This window comes from Polyodon spathula, chromosome 2 (genome assembly GCF_017654505.1).
Source record: "Polyodon spathula isolate WHYD16114869_AA chromosome 2, ASM1765450v1, whole genome shotgun sequence".
NCBI lineage: Eukaryota > Metazoa > Chordata > Actinopteri > Acipenseriformes > Polyodontidae > Polyodon > Polyodon spathula.
Window position 1 is genome coordinate 40,759,601 of NC_054535.1, and position 15,305 is coordinate 40,774,905.

At 41.1% G+C, this 15,305-nt stretch overlaps 1 protein-coding gene across 1 annotated transcript in view; it reads left to right on the forward strand.

Annotated features, from left to right (window-relative positions):
• Window positions 1–15,305, forward strand: part of LOC121296427 (phosphatidylcholine:ceramide cholinephosphotransferase 2-like) — a 76,086-nt gene that overhangs the window by 46,085 nt on the left and 14,696 nt on the right. Inside the window, exons 2-3 of the mRNA XM_041221997.1 lie at window positions 10,254–10,920; window positions 12,660–12,777. Of these exons, the coding sequence (XP_041077931.1) occupies window positions 10,445–10,920; window positions 12,660–12,777 (594 nt within the window). The 5' untranslated portion in view covers window positions 10,254–10,444. The remainder of the gene's footprint in view (window positions 1–10,253; window positions 10,921–12,659; window positions 12,778–15,305) is intronic.

Here is a 15,305-nt window from a genome sequence, read left to right on the forward strand (position 1 = left end):
CATTAATGTATGACTCATGGTCATAAATCTATATCAAACTTAGACAAACTACATTAGGTCAATTTTTGAATTGCACATCATTATACTGTATACACATTTCTGTTTCCTCTGCACAGTAAGTATTGAATGGAAACACTAAACACACATCCCTGAAAAGTATACTCAGATGTTTTAAATAAACACACCCTGGAAGGCAGCCATTATGTTAAAGCAAAATTACAGTGATTCTGCTTTCAGGGCATATCGTGTTATTATTTGTGTTTTACAACCATTTTGTTTAAGATGGAAAGCATTTATAGTTCACATGCAAAAACCCAACATGATTCACACAAGACTCATTTTGTAGTAGACCTTGATCAGACTCTAATATGACCGTGAAAAACCAGTGTTTACTGCTGTCTATGGGATTTTGCATGAGCAAAATATGCTCTGTGGGATGAAATCTGCAGATTATAAATTACAAGAGCCACAAATTATATAGAGACATAAAAATGTACATCACATAATGCACTGCTAGTAAACCACAGGACACACAGTACTGTAATATTCTTTATCTAGAAGTTGTCTGTACTTATACTGAGAGGTGAAAGTAAGCCATTTTATAGTTCTACTTATCAAAACGATTGTTAGGCTACATCATTTTGTCTTTTGTGTTTAAGCAAAAGAACTTGTAGTACTTCAGACCCCATTCATGTGAAAGGATGACAGTGTGTGTGATCGCCGTGGTAACTCAAAGAATACGATTTTGCCATCCAACACCACGTGGTGGTCAGTGCACACAGTGCTCAGTGCATTTGATGTTCGGTGAACACTCCATCGTGATGACAAGCAAGGCTGAGTTTCACGCTTGCGAGACGGGTGAATCACTCGAAGCAGGCATGGGACATCATGGACCTTAAGGTTCAGATTGTCCAAGTCCTGGAGCTCTTGTCCAGGCACGTTGAACTGCCACAATCCTCCCCCCAGTGGAGAGGACGGTCTTGGGGCGGGCTTCAGGGGTGAGCACGACCTGCCAGTACCCGCTGCAAAGGTCCAGGGAGCTAAACCATGCTGAACCAGCAACCAGGTCCAGTGACTCGTCAATGCAGGGCAGGGGGTAGGAGTATTTTTTTGTGGCCTCGTTGAGATGGCGGTAATCAATGTAAATTGCCAAGTCCCATCCTTCTTGAGTACAAGCACCACCGCAGAGGCCCAGGGGCTATCCAAGTGTCTCTCAATATGCGATCCGCAGCTCCTTGCCAGGCCAGGGGGAGGCGGCATGGTTGCTGGCGGAGACGACGGGTTTTTCCCGTGTTGATCACATGCTGGACAAGGTGAGTGTGGCCGGTTTCTTCAGGCCATGCAACGAAGGTGACCTGGAATACAATTGGCAGTGCCCACGGCTGTCTGCATTGTCTGCAGGGGTGGGGTGCGGGGTTTGAACTCCTGGCTAATGATGCACCTCCTGTTGTATTGGAGGGGGGAGCCCTCGGGAGTCGGACTGACAGAGCTGCTGTGTTTCCATGGTGCAAGTCGAGTAGGTCCCCTTACGCTGAAGGAAATCCAAACCTAAGATGGAAGGGTCTTGTACAGTAGCCAGCCAGACCTCATGGAACCTGCTGACTACTCCATATTCCACCTTCTGCCATCCTCTCCCTTTTATTGGGGCCAGCTTGCCAGTAACGGTTCTCAGTTGTATCGAGATGGGGTCGACACGCTCCTTCCAGTCAGTCCTGGCTCTGTGTATCACAGTCGTGATGGACGACCCGGTATCGATGAGTGCTGTGCATTTGTGGCAGTGTGCCCCTCCCATGTGTGGATTTTATGTTATGTGTTGCGTGTGGTATGTTAATGTTGGTGCACGTGATATAAATGAGTCTGTGTAGCACAAGTGATTTAAAATATAATTGCATTTAGACACAAGGATTGCACAATCACTTCACGTACAGATTAAAAGGGGTATTTGTATGTGAGCTCGGGGAAGTGCATAAGTTAGTTCACGTGCAGATTTACCAAGATTCCAAATTGAATGATTGATAGAGCAATCGAGTCTCTATACACCTGCATAAAAGATGCTGTGTTTCACTAACTCAGAGTTGTGTGTTCGGTGAGTGGAAAATAGGTGTGGAGAGGAGAGAATTAAAAACTAAAAGAAAATAATTTAACAACTGCTATATTATGCTGGAAGGACTAGTACGATACTTGTTTCTTTGTTTTGACTCCCCGTGTTTGTTTGTCTATTCATCCAATGTTTGTTCAGTGGTAGTCAGTTTTTGTTTGTCTATTTATTTTGGCCCAAAATGCTGTGTGCTGTTTTTGTTCAACTTTTTATTGTCTGAGTGTTAATGAAACACTGAGCACCGCGGTGTCTCAGTTTCACCCACCAGTAGTGCCGGGAGAACAGCGCCTCCAAGACTCAGGCCAGGAAGAGCACTGCGGAGGAAAAAAAATAATAAAATGGAAAGCTGGAGCTGGAGAGATAGCTGCAGTGAGCTGGAGGACCTCCTTAGGGGCCTCGAGGAACAAGACTGGTGCCTTGACTGCGGGGTGTACGGACACAGAGTGGCGATCTGCCCCTTCCAAGAGGAGGAGGAGGAACGATCCCAGCTGAGGAAGGTGAGGAGAAGCGGGAAAGGAAGGCTACAGCAGCAACAGCAACCACAGCAACAGAAGGAGGAGGTTAGGGATGATGGTTGGGATGTCTTTTTAAGGAACCTCACGGTGGAGTTGTGCCACGGCTGTGGGGCATATGGGCACACAGCCGTGGAACTAGCACCCAGAAAGGGGGAGCCCGTGCGTCCAGTGCCCAGAAAAGGGGGGGCCCGTGTGTCCAACGCCCGGGGGGGGGCAGTACGTCCAGCACCCAGACGGGGGGAGCATGAGCTACCAGCATCCAGAGGGGGGAGCACAAGTGTCCAGCACCCAAGAAGGGGCAAGGCCGAGAACCCAAATCCAAGAGGGAGCTGTTTCCACCTCCACCACAAGAGGGAGACTGCCTGATGCTCCCACTTCCAGCACAAGGGGGACATGATGCAGCATTCCTCAGCAGCCACTGCATAGGCTGCTGAGGGGAGCATGGGGGAAAATACCCCAGCCGCGAAGAGAGCACCACGACTGGTCTTGACTCCATCACCAGAGGGAGAAGTGGAGCTTCCATTGCTGCCTTCTGGGCCAGGGGCTCCCCTCCTGGCTTCACTGCCCAGGGATGCCTGTCCACCATCGGAGAGGGATGCTCGTGCACCAGTGCTGGGACTTCCGATGTTGGAGGAGCCAGCTTTGACATTGTCAGCACATCTGCTGACAGCAGCATTGTGGCTAGCATGACCGCGGCCAGGACTGCCCCGGTTGAAGGAGTCAGCCTGGGAGCTGTCAGCACAAGGAGGGAGGTATGTGGCAGTTTCACCTGCCAGTACTGCCATTCTGTGTGTTCCTTTCTGGCCTGACGTCACCCCTACAGCCAGCCTGTTCACAGCATGGTATTCCTTAGATGTGAACTGCAGAATGAAGGAAGGTTCCCTCTCCGGTCCGTCCCACCATGGGGGTTGGTAAGGGGTGGCAAGGGGGTTGAGCTGAAGGGGCAGTGATTCCCCTCCTACACAGGCTCAGTCCAGTTTCCTGCCACTCTGGCGGTGGCTCTCACTCTGGGAGTAGAGGTGTGATCTGGTTCTTCTCCCTTGTCAAGGTGGGAATGATAGGCAGGGTGGTTCAACCGGCAGCGTGGTGTGAACCGTTCATCCTGTAGCACTGCCTGAATTGTTATCTCTTGGCTCGCCTCTTCCTCCAGGGTGCGACTAAAGCTGTTGGGTTTGTCGCTGTAAGCCTGTCTTGCTAATCATGCAATGGCGGCAGCCAATGTCACCAGTTTCTCCCTCCGTGCCCTCTTCCTTAGCTGGAGTTGGTCTTGAAGAGTGAGGTGTGGTTCACAGTTGCCGAACAGTCACTTCAGTAAGATCAGCTAGGTAGATGGCTTTCTTGCGCTCCGTCCAGTCGTGTTCCACGGCTGATAGCTCGAAGGAAGGCCTCCAGCGAGGCTGTGACATTGAACCAGGGTAGTTTCAGTCTTGGCCATTTCGGTGAAGAGGGTCGGTAGTCTGTGCTAGTAGGCATCTCTCCTTCCGGGGTTGTCTCGCGTTGCAGCCCTTGTCGATGGGGGTAGTGGTTCCAATGTAGCGTGTGGTGTCTCACTCTTCCTTGAGCTGTCCCGTGCTTCAGCCCTTACCGGGGGGGAGGGTGGTGGTGGTCACGGTGTCTGGATCTGCCATCCGGCGGTCCTTCCCTCTCTGTCCTCCAGAGTGTCCTGAACACCGGTGTCACCTTCAGCCAAGACATCACCCAATGTCTGCTCCCGAATGGGACCTCGGGTTCTGGGTCTGCTCCCTCCTGTGGAACTCGTCTGGTGTCTTCCGTGTTTTCCATTTAGATCCCATTTTACTTCTGACACCAGTGTAACGATCTGCCTTAGGCGGGTTCATAGTGGGAAGAAATTAAACACCGGAGACAACATGCAGTGAAAAGCAGTTATACTACTGTTTTTATTTATGAATGTTAATGCTCTTTCAGTGCTGTCTTTTACTCTTTTAATTATTGCCTTTAGTTCTCCTTCTGACTACTCACACTCATAACAGCCAGACGGCAGCGCATTGCCCATTTTTATATCTCCCGCTTTCCCTCCATGTCTCACACCACTGGTCCATTCAAAACACATTATGTAAATGAGCTCTGGCGATTTGGTTCCTTCTCCCTATTCGCTAACGTGACATTCTGCTCTCTTTCACACAAAATAAAATACACATTAAAGCGCCCGAGCGGGCCAATCAAGCCGTCACCCACGTAAAAGAGAGAGAGAGCAGCACGCACTAGCCATTCTTGCACAGACTCACACTCAACATTTATGCAGGACATTTTACAGTACAGTCCCATCCCTCTCCCAGTCTCTGATTAGAGTTAATTTTGCGATGCCCCCTGTATATATTTCAGCGATAGAGCCCGTCAATGCAGCTCTACTCGCCTTCGGCTCGGGGCGCATAACTCCAGTCGTGGTCATCTACCACACGGTAGAGCCCACATCGAGAGGGCTCTGTTGCTATTAGAAAACGATTTATTTATTTATTTTCTCTTTAAAAAAAACTTTAAAACCTAATTCGAATAGAAAAAAATACAAAAACGACATACACATAGATAAAACGTTGTTATTATTATTATTATTATTATTATTATTATTATTATTATTATTATTATTATAGTAGTATTATTTAAATATTATTATTGCTAACATATTTATTTATTTATTGGGGTCTTACTCTTTCTTATTATAATTTATCTGGACATGTACAATTGTTGAATAGTCTGTGTAGTATTGAGTCTGACTCGAAACTTGTTGGAGGTGGGGCGTGGATTGGCTGGTGCTGAAAGAACTGAAACAGGGTTGGGAGTTTGACTGGCTATATATATATATATATATATATATATATATATATATATATATATATATATATATATATATATATATATATATATATATATATATAATTAATGAACCAATGTTTTTTTTGTGTATGAAGACATTTTTAAAATGTGTTAATGTTATATTTTGGTCAGAATAATGACTGCTCTACTGGGAACATGTTTAGCTGAGCGGATCCCTGAGGTTTATAATACATACCTTTTTAAGATCAATCTGTTACAGAGAGTGAGGCTGCATAATTCAGTACTTCGTAAATAATGTACTGTCTCATAAATGTTTACCACGTTAAATGAGGACTGTAGTTTAAGCATTTACCATAGCCATTTGCAATGGCTTGCCATGTGCATTAATATGCTTTGCCTGTCTGTACTTTACAATGCTTTCATAAGGAAAGAGACACAACATTATCGTTATATTTCCTTAGAGTGCTCTCTCTCTCTCTCTCTCTCTCTCTCTCTCTCTCTCTCTCTCTCTCTCTCTCTCTCTCTCTCTCTCTCTCTCTCTCTCTCATTTTAAAGAGTAAACAAAATTTGAAAATGCATTGACACTGCCTTAGTAATGCAATTGAAAACAATAAAGATGTTACTTTATCAAGCAACAGATGTTTTTCAAGCATAGATTAGGAAATTGGCATATCATGTAAAGACTTTCATGTCATCAAAGTAACATTTTAAATCATGTTTAGATTAAATATAGAGATCTGTACCACCCAATAACCCCACTAATGCAAACAATTGAAAGAATGTGTTATTTCTGTGTATTTGTTAGATAACAGATTTTTTTTTTCCCCAGAGCTGATAAGCCAGACATCTTTAAAATATGATGTATGATAAAAAAAAAAATAATAATAATGTTTACATTCAGTATTTTTGAAGGTTTAGAAGGCAACGTAGAAATGTTTTGCTTTTTATGTGTTACATTTATATTAGCTTTATTTATGTTAATGTACAGGTACATAATTTTGTAGTAGCAAAGAGTGACATATGGTGGGAGGGAGGGTGTGTGTGCCATTCTTGCTAAAAAAAAACTTAAGAAACAAACTGGCCCACAAGCTCTTCTTTCTAAAAAAGAAAATGGCTGAAGACATGTAGGTATTCAATTTCAAAATATAATTTTTCAGTCTGCAGCTTTGTATTTTCTAACAGTAGCCAATATGCATGAGATACAATGTGCTGTATATCTAAACTCAATTTGGTGTACTGTACTTATCCACAGAGTGCCAAGCTTTGTGTTTAATGCTTTTAGGGAATTAACTTGACAGTTTTAAAAGCAGACCAAAAATAACAATAGTATAGGCACGGCTTCTATTTTGTTTAAAGGTTATTCATGTCCAAATGTAGTCAGTTCAGGGTGTATGGTCATAGGCTTTCAAAACCAATTTGTAGTTAGATTTTGAAACTTCACCAATCAGAGCTACATGTAAATCATAATGAAGCTTACTTCACAAAGACAGAACCAGTGCTTGAAAATTAAACCATAACGTACGGTGGGCCCGATATTCAAAAGGTATTCGCGTTGCATGTGGCCATTGTGCCGAAATTGGGCCAAGGTGCCAGATTCGAAACATCCTTTTGCACATCACAATCCATTCGGTGCTGTGCAGAAATAAAATATATGCATCGCGCATAATGGGGGGAGTGGCCGACAATATGTGTGATCCTGGTATATATATATAACTTCGTAGTCACGTTGAGATTAAAACCTCTTTTACGAGTGTGATCTAGCCAAGCAGGTAGCAGCAAGTCAATCGGACAACAAGAACAGATACACAATAAAATACAATTAAGACACAGGCAAATCACATTTAAAACAATATATCACATTTAAAACAAAATACACAAAAGTAATCAACTATTTAAAACAATTACAACCCTGTCTCAAAATCATGCAGTTTACTCTTAAATTGCAATAAAGATATCTGGGTCTGCAGCTTTAGTTTGGACTGGAACTTATTCCAGGACCATGGGGCATGATAAGCAAATGATCCTTTACCAATAATTGCGATGCTCTAGTTCCAATAACTGCGCACCACTGGCTCAAATAGTGTCGGAGTAACAGTCCACTCTGGAGTTGGGTACAATAGTACAAACGTACAATAGTACAGAACCCCAATCCCAACCTCCCCCCCCCCCCCAATCCAGATGGGCTGATCAGTTATGTGTTTTATCACTGTGTTGATATAATGGACAGCGGTAGTGTGTTTACATATACAGTTATGTGTGTTCTTCACTGCTATACAGGCATATCGGCATCCAACGTGTACCATCAAAGTATGGAAATGTAGATTGAGAGAAGGATGAAGCGGGGAGGGGGGTCCTGCCTGTTATTTTTGCTGTGTGTTGCCACACATCTGTAAATGAATTGTATAGATACGTCATACACCCATCTTGAGGCCTATTGCTTTATTTGGCTATTCCATAGGTCGCTGTGCATTACGGGTGAGGGGTGGGCAGCTGCAGTTCGGAGAGCCAAACACCGACTCTTGCTGTGAAAGGCATGATAACGTTTTCCTAAAGTCAGACCGGTGATACGATCAACCAATCAAAAGACCTGAGTTTTCTCTGCAGCAGTCCAATCATAAGTTAGCTGAGGCGGGACAAACAATTCTTTTAACTGTAATTTTTGGCTGTTTTTATGCAGTTGCATGTCCAGCCTGCTGAATGTCAATATTGCTAATTGTACAGAGACTGTTCATTTATTGAGAAATCATAGTAGGCTACAATTAACATTTTAGGAGCGTATTTAAAATGAATTATTATTCTTACAAAAAAAAATGGCATAATGAAAAAAATCCATTCCGGTGACACTCAAAACCTTACAAACTGGGCTTAATCATGATGTTCAAGTAGTGAGTAGATGAATAACATAATGCATTTATGTGTATTGTGTATATAAAAATGCTTGATTGATGTTTACTTTGCAGGTGAATGACCTTGTTACATTTACAAATCAGAGAGTGTGCTACCACAGTACTTTGTCACGGCACGACTTATATAAAAAAAAAAATAAAAAAAAAATCATTCAGAACAAAAGATGAATGAAAAGATGATGAAATATTTATACTAAAGTAATACAAAGATGACTACAAAAGATTTAGAAGTGAGTAGTTTTTCGAGATTTACAATTATACTGTAAATACAGTATAATTGTAAATCTGGAAAACTACTCGCTTCTAAACAGATTTTTCCCGTTGTAAATGCTGTGGCTAAAGGAACAGAAACTTCACTTAAAAGAACACCTTCTTTGCACCAATAGCCGTTTATTCACAATGGATACAGTACTGTTTTGTAAAAAAAAAAAAAAAAAAAAACGACTTGTCTAATAAACCAATCAGCGTCTCGAGGGACAATGATTGGTTTATTAAATCTTTCCAGAACCACCTCCATATCATTGAATTGTTCTGTATTCTGATTTCCACGAGTGCACCTCATTGCTACAAAATGACATGTAAACAAACGGCAAAATGTGCAGCTGTTTCTCTTGTTACAAAAAGTTGGAAATTATTCAACCTGGATCAGACACAAGTATATAAAGATAATTAAGGATTGCTTGATACAGCCTTTAATTATAGTAGAAAGTTGCGTGAGGTGACGTCACAAACTGTATTTTCACTCAAGTCTCGTGAGTATAATGTAAGGCTTTTGGATATGTTTCCATGCAAAAAAAACTTTTTTGGTCATATGTATGGCTTTTTGGTTTGAAGGTGATTTAACCCCCTTTAAATTTGTACAATGTTTTAGGCTTGCACTTCCTATAGCTTGAGGAATGTGCATGGTATGGTATGTGTGTGCTGGACCACATAAGTCATGACACAGGAGTGGTCATTTCGAGGTTCTAAACTGCGTGGAAAACCGGCCATTGTCCTTTATTTTGGAAACATATTCTGACATTTGCATTTGTTTGTTTTTAAAAGGACAAAATTAATAAATGTTACCAAATTTTGCAAGTGGCTAGTGCTACCAAATATGGGATATTCAAAGGAGAATACAGTAGCTGTGCACAGTTCTGGATTCGCACAGTTCTGCATCAATGCTCCTTTTCAATAGCAAATCCATAACTCATACACAAATAGCACAACCTTGGCTGGAGTGAGTGTAGATTAAAATAGAAACAGGAGACCAATTTAGAGTTTTTTTTTTTATTGCTGGGTTATTGGCATTGCACTTAAATTTGGTCTTTTTTGCAGAATTGTTCTTTTTCCTAAAATATATCATGTGTCTTTGGAGAGAGACTCTCTTTTCTGTTTAAATAAAGTATCCCCTCAGAAGAGAGTGTGTAGCAGTATGTCTGTTTTGAATGTATTGGTGTGTGTCAAAGTAACATAAGTACATAAGAGTACACATTGAGACAAGCATAAGTAAATACTCCCTGAACTAGTAGTGGGTAACAACAACATTGATACTTTAAGATTATTCTTTTTTCCTCATTGCAAGACACCTACTCATTATATGTGCCTGTTAAGAAGCAGAGCAATTACATTGATGATTGTATGGAGACAAAGCAGTTCTTAAAAATAAAAGTGAAAATAGTTCCATGCATTATCTACTCTGCAGTTTTTGTTAGTTGCTCAACCTGCTCCAAGCTCATCACTGTACATAAAACCTTAAGACATTCTCAAGAATGCTTAGAGCAAATAGCCCTTTTTTTACAAATAATATAGCATACTTAATATCCTTACTCAGCCTTACAAAATCTTACCATGTCTTCACTCATAATCTAGAAACTTCAGATAGCAAAAAAATAGTGTCTGGTTCAGTATGTATTTCCCTCTTTTATAAGGTACTCACTGTTATTTTTAATTCCGTTTCAGGGGTTTTATCATTTCTGTTTCTCTGGAAGACCTGACGATATTACAGGACAGCTTCAGACTCCATTAACCTTATTATACTGTGGGTAGCCGTCTTATACCTGAAAAGAACGGGACAGATCTTACAATTTGAAGCTCTCAGCTTTTATACCTCATACAAAACTTGAACAACCACCTAAACCTAAAGACGATATATGGCTTCACCACAGCTCCTACGCGAAGTACATTCTGTTGACACACAACTAGATGTGCATATGGAACAGCATGCCAGTGACCTCTCGAACGAATTCAAAAGGAGCAGCCCATCAGGCAACGATGAAGGAAGCCAAAGTCAGCCCAAGCAAAGCACTTTACCCAACGGCCTGAGGAAAAGCAGCAGGAAGCACCGGGACTACATTAAGATCTCTGTGCCTGAACCAAAGAACCGGCTGCCACTGGAATGGTGGAAAACAGGCATTGCCTTTGTCTATGCCCTCTTCAACCTGGTACTAACCACGGTCATGATCACTGTGGTGCACGAGAGAGTCCCAGCCAAAGAGACCAGCCCACCTCTGCCCGATAAGTTTTTTGATTACGTTGGTCGAGTTGAATGGGCTTTTTCTATATCAGAAATAAATGGGATGATTTTAGTAGGACTGTGGTGCTGCCAGTGGCTGTTCCTCCGATACAAGTAAGTATCAAATGTTGGTTTATATACCGAGCATCAAAAGCAACTTTTCACTATTACGATCACCTACATTTTACTTGCTGTACTCTTCCATTCCTTATACAGAGCATATATGCTCAGATTTACATGCCTTATTTTTAGGTAGTCTGTTACTGTTTCATTTCTTGGGTCACATCAGCACTGTCTGCTTGGTCAAAGCATGTCACTGGCAGCAAATAATGTCTGTCATTTGGGGCTACAGATGGTTGATTAATAATTGAAAAGATGGCTTTTGAGGGGAAGGGACGATTTGACTCTCCAGATGTCGGTCAATGTAGAGCCAATAGTATTTTTTTCTACTGGACCCCCAGGTGGCTATTTAGCAGGGGCTTTATATTAACTACAGTATATCCATGTATTACAGTACATCTTGTGTTATTATTGGCATAGTTGATCCTTTGTCAGGCCAAAAACTTACCACGTAGATATTCAGGGGTTTGGAACTTGTTGAGTAAAATGTTGTGAAGCAGTGATTTGACAATTTGTGTCAGTTTCAGCAGGTGTTCAGTATAGATAAGAAGCTCTGGCATTAACGTAGCAATTTATTCTCTTCTTTAGACCAGTGTTACAAGACTATGCACAGTAACAACAAAATAAAATATATGTGGTTTTAAGTAAGAGGGGCTTTTTAACATTTACTGGTACCTGTACATATCAGCATCACTACCTGAAAAGCTTCCATTGCTAGTGCTCACAGTCAACTTTCATGACACACTATGGCAGTGTAGCATACTTTTACTATACTTTACTGTGTGTTAGTATTTTTCTAATCTTTTTCCCACACAGCAGTATACTAGTGATGTTTATTAGGACCTGTAGTTTATAAGTAGAGCTATAGGTTATTCACTTTTTTGGGATGTTTGCAATAGTTCTTTCCTTTACATACAGTATTCCATTTTTAGGAGTTAATAAAATGACACTGAAGGAGTGATACAAAGCTGCAAGGGTAAACCCTATTTAAAGACTTTGAGATTCTTGGAATAAATTGTGTTTGGCTAAAAATAAGGAGTATGCCATTGACTGTAACCTGTGATTTGTAGCACATTTCAAATGAGGAGAAAAGTACATCCTTTTTTTCCTTAATTTGACTTAATTGTCTTTTTATGAAGCTATTTTACTGCTATTTTTATATTTTAAAATATGATTGAATGACTCACGGCATGTTTAGTAGATAAGTGTCACTGAAATATTATTTTTATCAACATACTCCAATGGTGTATTGATGACAAACAGAAAACCAGCAGCACCATGTGTTCATGGCTTATTAGAATACAACACCTAGCAGATGACTCATCCAGCTCAAAGACTCCTCTGGCAAGCTCTAGCAGTTAGCTGCATGCCTTTGTTGATTGTTAGCTAAAGGCATGCAAATATCACACAAAAGATATATCAGGAGCAGTTTCAGTGCAGGAGGATGGTAATGAGTTTGTAAACACTGCACCAGTGTTTTAGAAGTAAACCTGAATTAAAGAACCAAACATTTGTGGCTACTTATTCAAAGTGCCTCTGCCATTCCATTTTCCTGGGGGGAAAAATTCATGTGGCTGTTTATACAGGTTTAACTGTATATTGAGATGAAACAACAATACAGTAAGCAGGCCATGGTAAAATGGCTGTAAAATGTAGGAATAGAGTACCGGTGGCTTGTGTTGTGGTGTTTGTACAGAATACTGATATGTGTGTATTGTTTTGTTGTTTTTCAGGTCAATAGCAGCAAGAAGGTTTTTCTTCATAATGGGAACCCTTTACCTGTACAGGTGCATGACCATGTATGTTACAACGCTACCTGTGCCTGGAATGCACATGAAATGTGCTCCAAAGGTATATTTGTCTCTAGTAGAGGACTGGAGACTATGCTGTATAATGTATTCTATGAAAACTTTCAGTGTACACTTTCTAATTTAAAATACATGGTTACTTGGGCTGCTAAAAGGGTTAAAGGGTTGAAATGCTTCTTAACTTGAAGTTAGCCATGCAAGACTTGCCAGGATTGCAAGGCCTGGGCCATCCTAAAATAGTGCTGGCAGATGTAGTGCCTTTCCAGTGAAAATCAGGCATTTATCCAAGTACATTTTGTTTTTACATTTAATGAGTGATCAGATGTTTTTTTTTTTACTTTATCTTTTGTATTTACAGTAGATGGGCATAAAGTTCTGAGTTAGTTCAAAAAATAAATAAATAAATAAACTCTGATTCTTTATGTAGTGTATGGATGTTTTAAAACCATTTTCAATTCGACAAAGGGAAGTGACAAGAACTGATGGATTGAAGTAAATTGCCTGCAATAAAATGATCAGTTTGATCATTATAAGCAGATTGAGCCACTGCTACAACACAGTGTTTTTTTACTAGACAGCCTACTGCCAGTAAAGGCAAGCAATAACAACAGAGTCCAAAAACAACAAAAGTCTTTATTTGTGGTTTAAGCCACAACTGGTGGAAAACAATATTTACAAGTGATTATCTTTTTCACAAAGAAGGACGAACACTATATACAACTGAGGATGCTGCGGAGCGAGCGCTATTCTGCTAAGACGGCAGAGGAAAAGAAAGAAATCTCTCAGGTTAAGCAGGTACCGGTCTCTAGTTCTTCTGGAACCTGTAACTTGTTTCTTTCTGTAAAGACAGAAGCACTAACCTGACAGGTAAAGCAGCTGGCTTTATATGCGCCATAACCCCAGCTCTGCAGTCTTCCTCTCTAATGGGTGAGCTCAGGGACAGGCGCAGACAATTACCTCTCACATGCCTCCTATCAGGCTGACTCCTACATGATGTTAACCCTGTTGGCAGAGCCACAAAGACAGTCAGTTCCCCAGACCCCTCCTGCTGGTGGGAGGTGGACATTTTCCTGAACAGAGTTCACTTGCCCTGTCACACTACGATTTTAAAAAGGATGCCGTACAGTGCCGTATTGTCTGTCAAAGTACTTTCTGTTTTTTGTGTTTTGTATCAGGTGTCTGTTGGTCAGTGCCGTATGGTGCCACTGTTCAGAGTTCCACTGTATTTCTTCTGGTGGTGATTTTCTGCTAATGTTGCCATTCCAGGAGCACCTAGATAATTGTCTACTTGGACACATTAGTCAATGCAGCCACTGCGTTGAGGGATATGTGGGCACCCACTACAATACCTCTTGCAACATAGATCCTTTTGCTTTCCCATCATTTTTGCTGACTGGTTGCACACATCCTACACAGCTTATTCGGTGAAGTAGATTATTTTAAGTCATAACTATGGAGAAGTTGATTTAATTCACTTTTTCTCTGTCTTATTTCATATTTTATGTAGCTTTTTAAGCAATAATTCTTCTTAGCTTTAGGTTTTGAGGCCTTGTGCCCTGCGCGAAGCTGACGGCTTTCCCTGCTCCTTCCCTGGGATTCAGTACCTTGTTGTGGCTAAGTTCACACTCTCTTCCTTGCTACTTGGCTCTTTTTGCTAATGCCTTTTCATAAATACAGTGCTTTGCAGAAGTATTCACCCCCCTGCAAAGTTTTCACATTTTGTTGGTACCTGAGCATACTCCAGAACACTTTCAAAATTAGACAAACTACTCCACATTGATAAAGTTAAAAAAAAAAAATGCATATAGAATAAGTAAGATTTACAGAGAAAAACAGATTAATCTCAGTTGCAAAAGTATTCAAACCCTTTGCTACTGCAGCCCTAAATCAGCTCAGGTGCAAATGATTTGTTTGAAAGGTCACACAATTAGTGAAATAGTTTCAGCCTGTGTGTACTCAAAGTGGTTTAACTTGTAGATAATTTCCTTCAGGTATATAAAGACTTTCAAGCTGCAACTCACATAATGATCCACTAAAGCAACCATGAAGACCAAAGAACTTTCGAAACAAGTCGGATAAAGCAGTAGAGCAGGAGAAGGGTACAAGAAAATTTCAGAGGTGCTTATTATGCCTCTCAGCACAATGAAGTCCATCATTAAGAAGTAGAATATGCATCATGCCACCAGACACTACCCAGATCAGGTCGCCCTCCCAAACTGAGCAGCCAGGCAAGCAGGAAACTGGTTTGGGATGTCACTCTGAAGCCAACAGTGACCTTGAGAGAGCTGCAAATTTCTGTATCTGAGGTGGGTCAGTGTTCACACATCAACAATAAGCCAGTCCCTACACAAAGCTGGACGGGTGGCAAGAAAGAAGCCATTACTCTTAAAGCACGTGTGGAGTTTGCGAAAAAGTATGTAGATGATACTACAGACATATAGAAAAAGGTGCTGAATACTTATGCAACCAGTAAATTTCATTTTGTACATTTTCTTTGTAATTTTGCTGACATTTAACGTCCTCATAGAACAGTGTTCAGTTTAACCACTATAGCTTTGAATAAAAAAAATT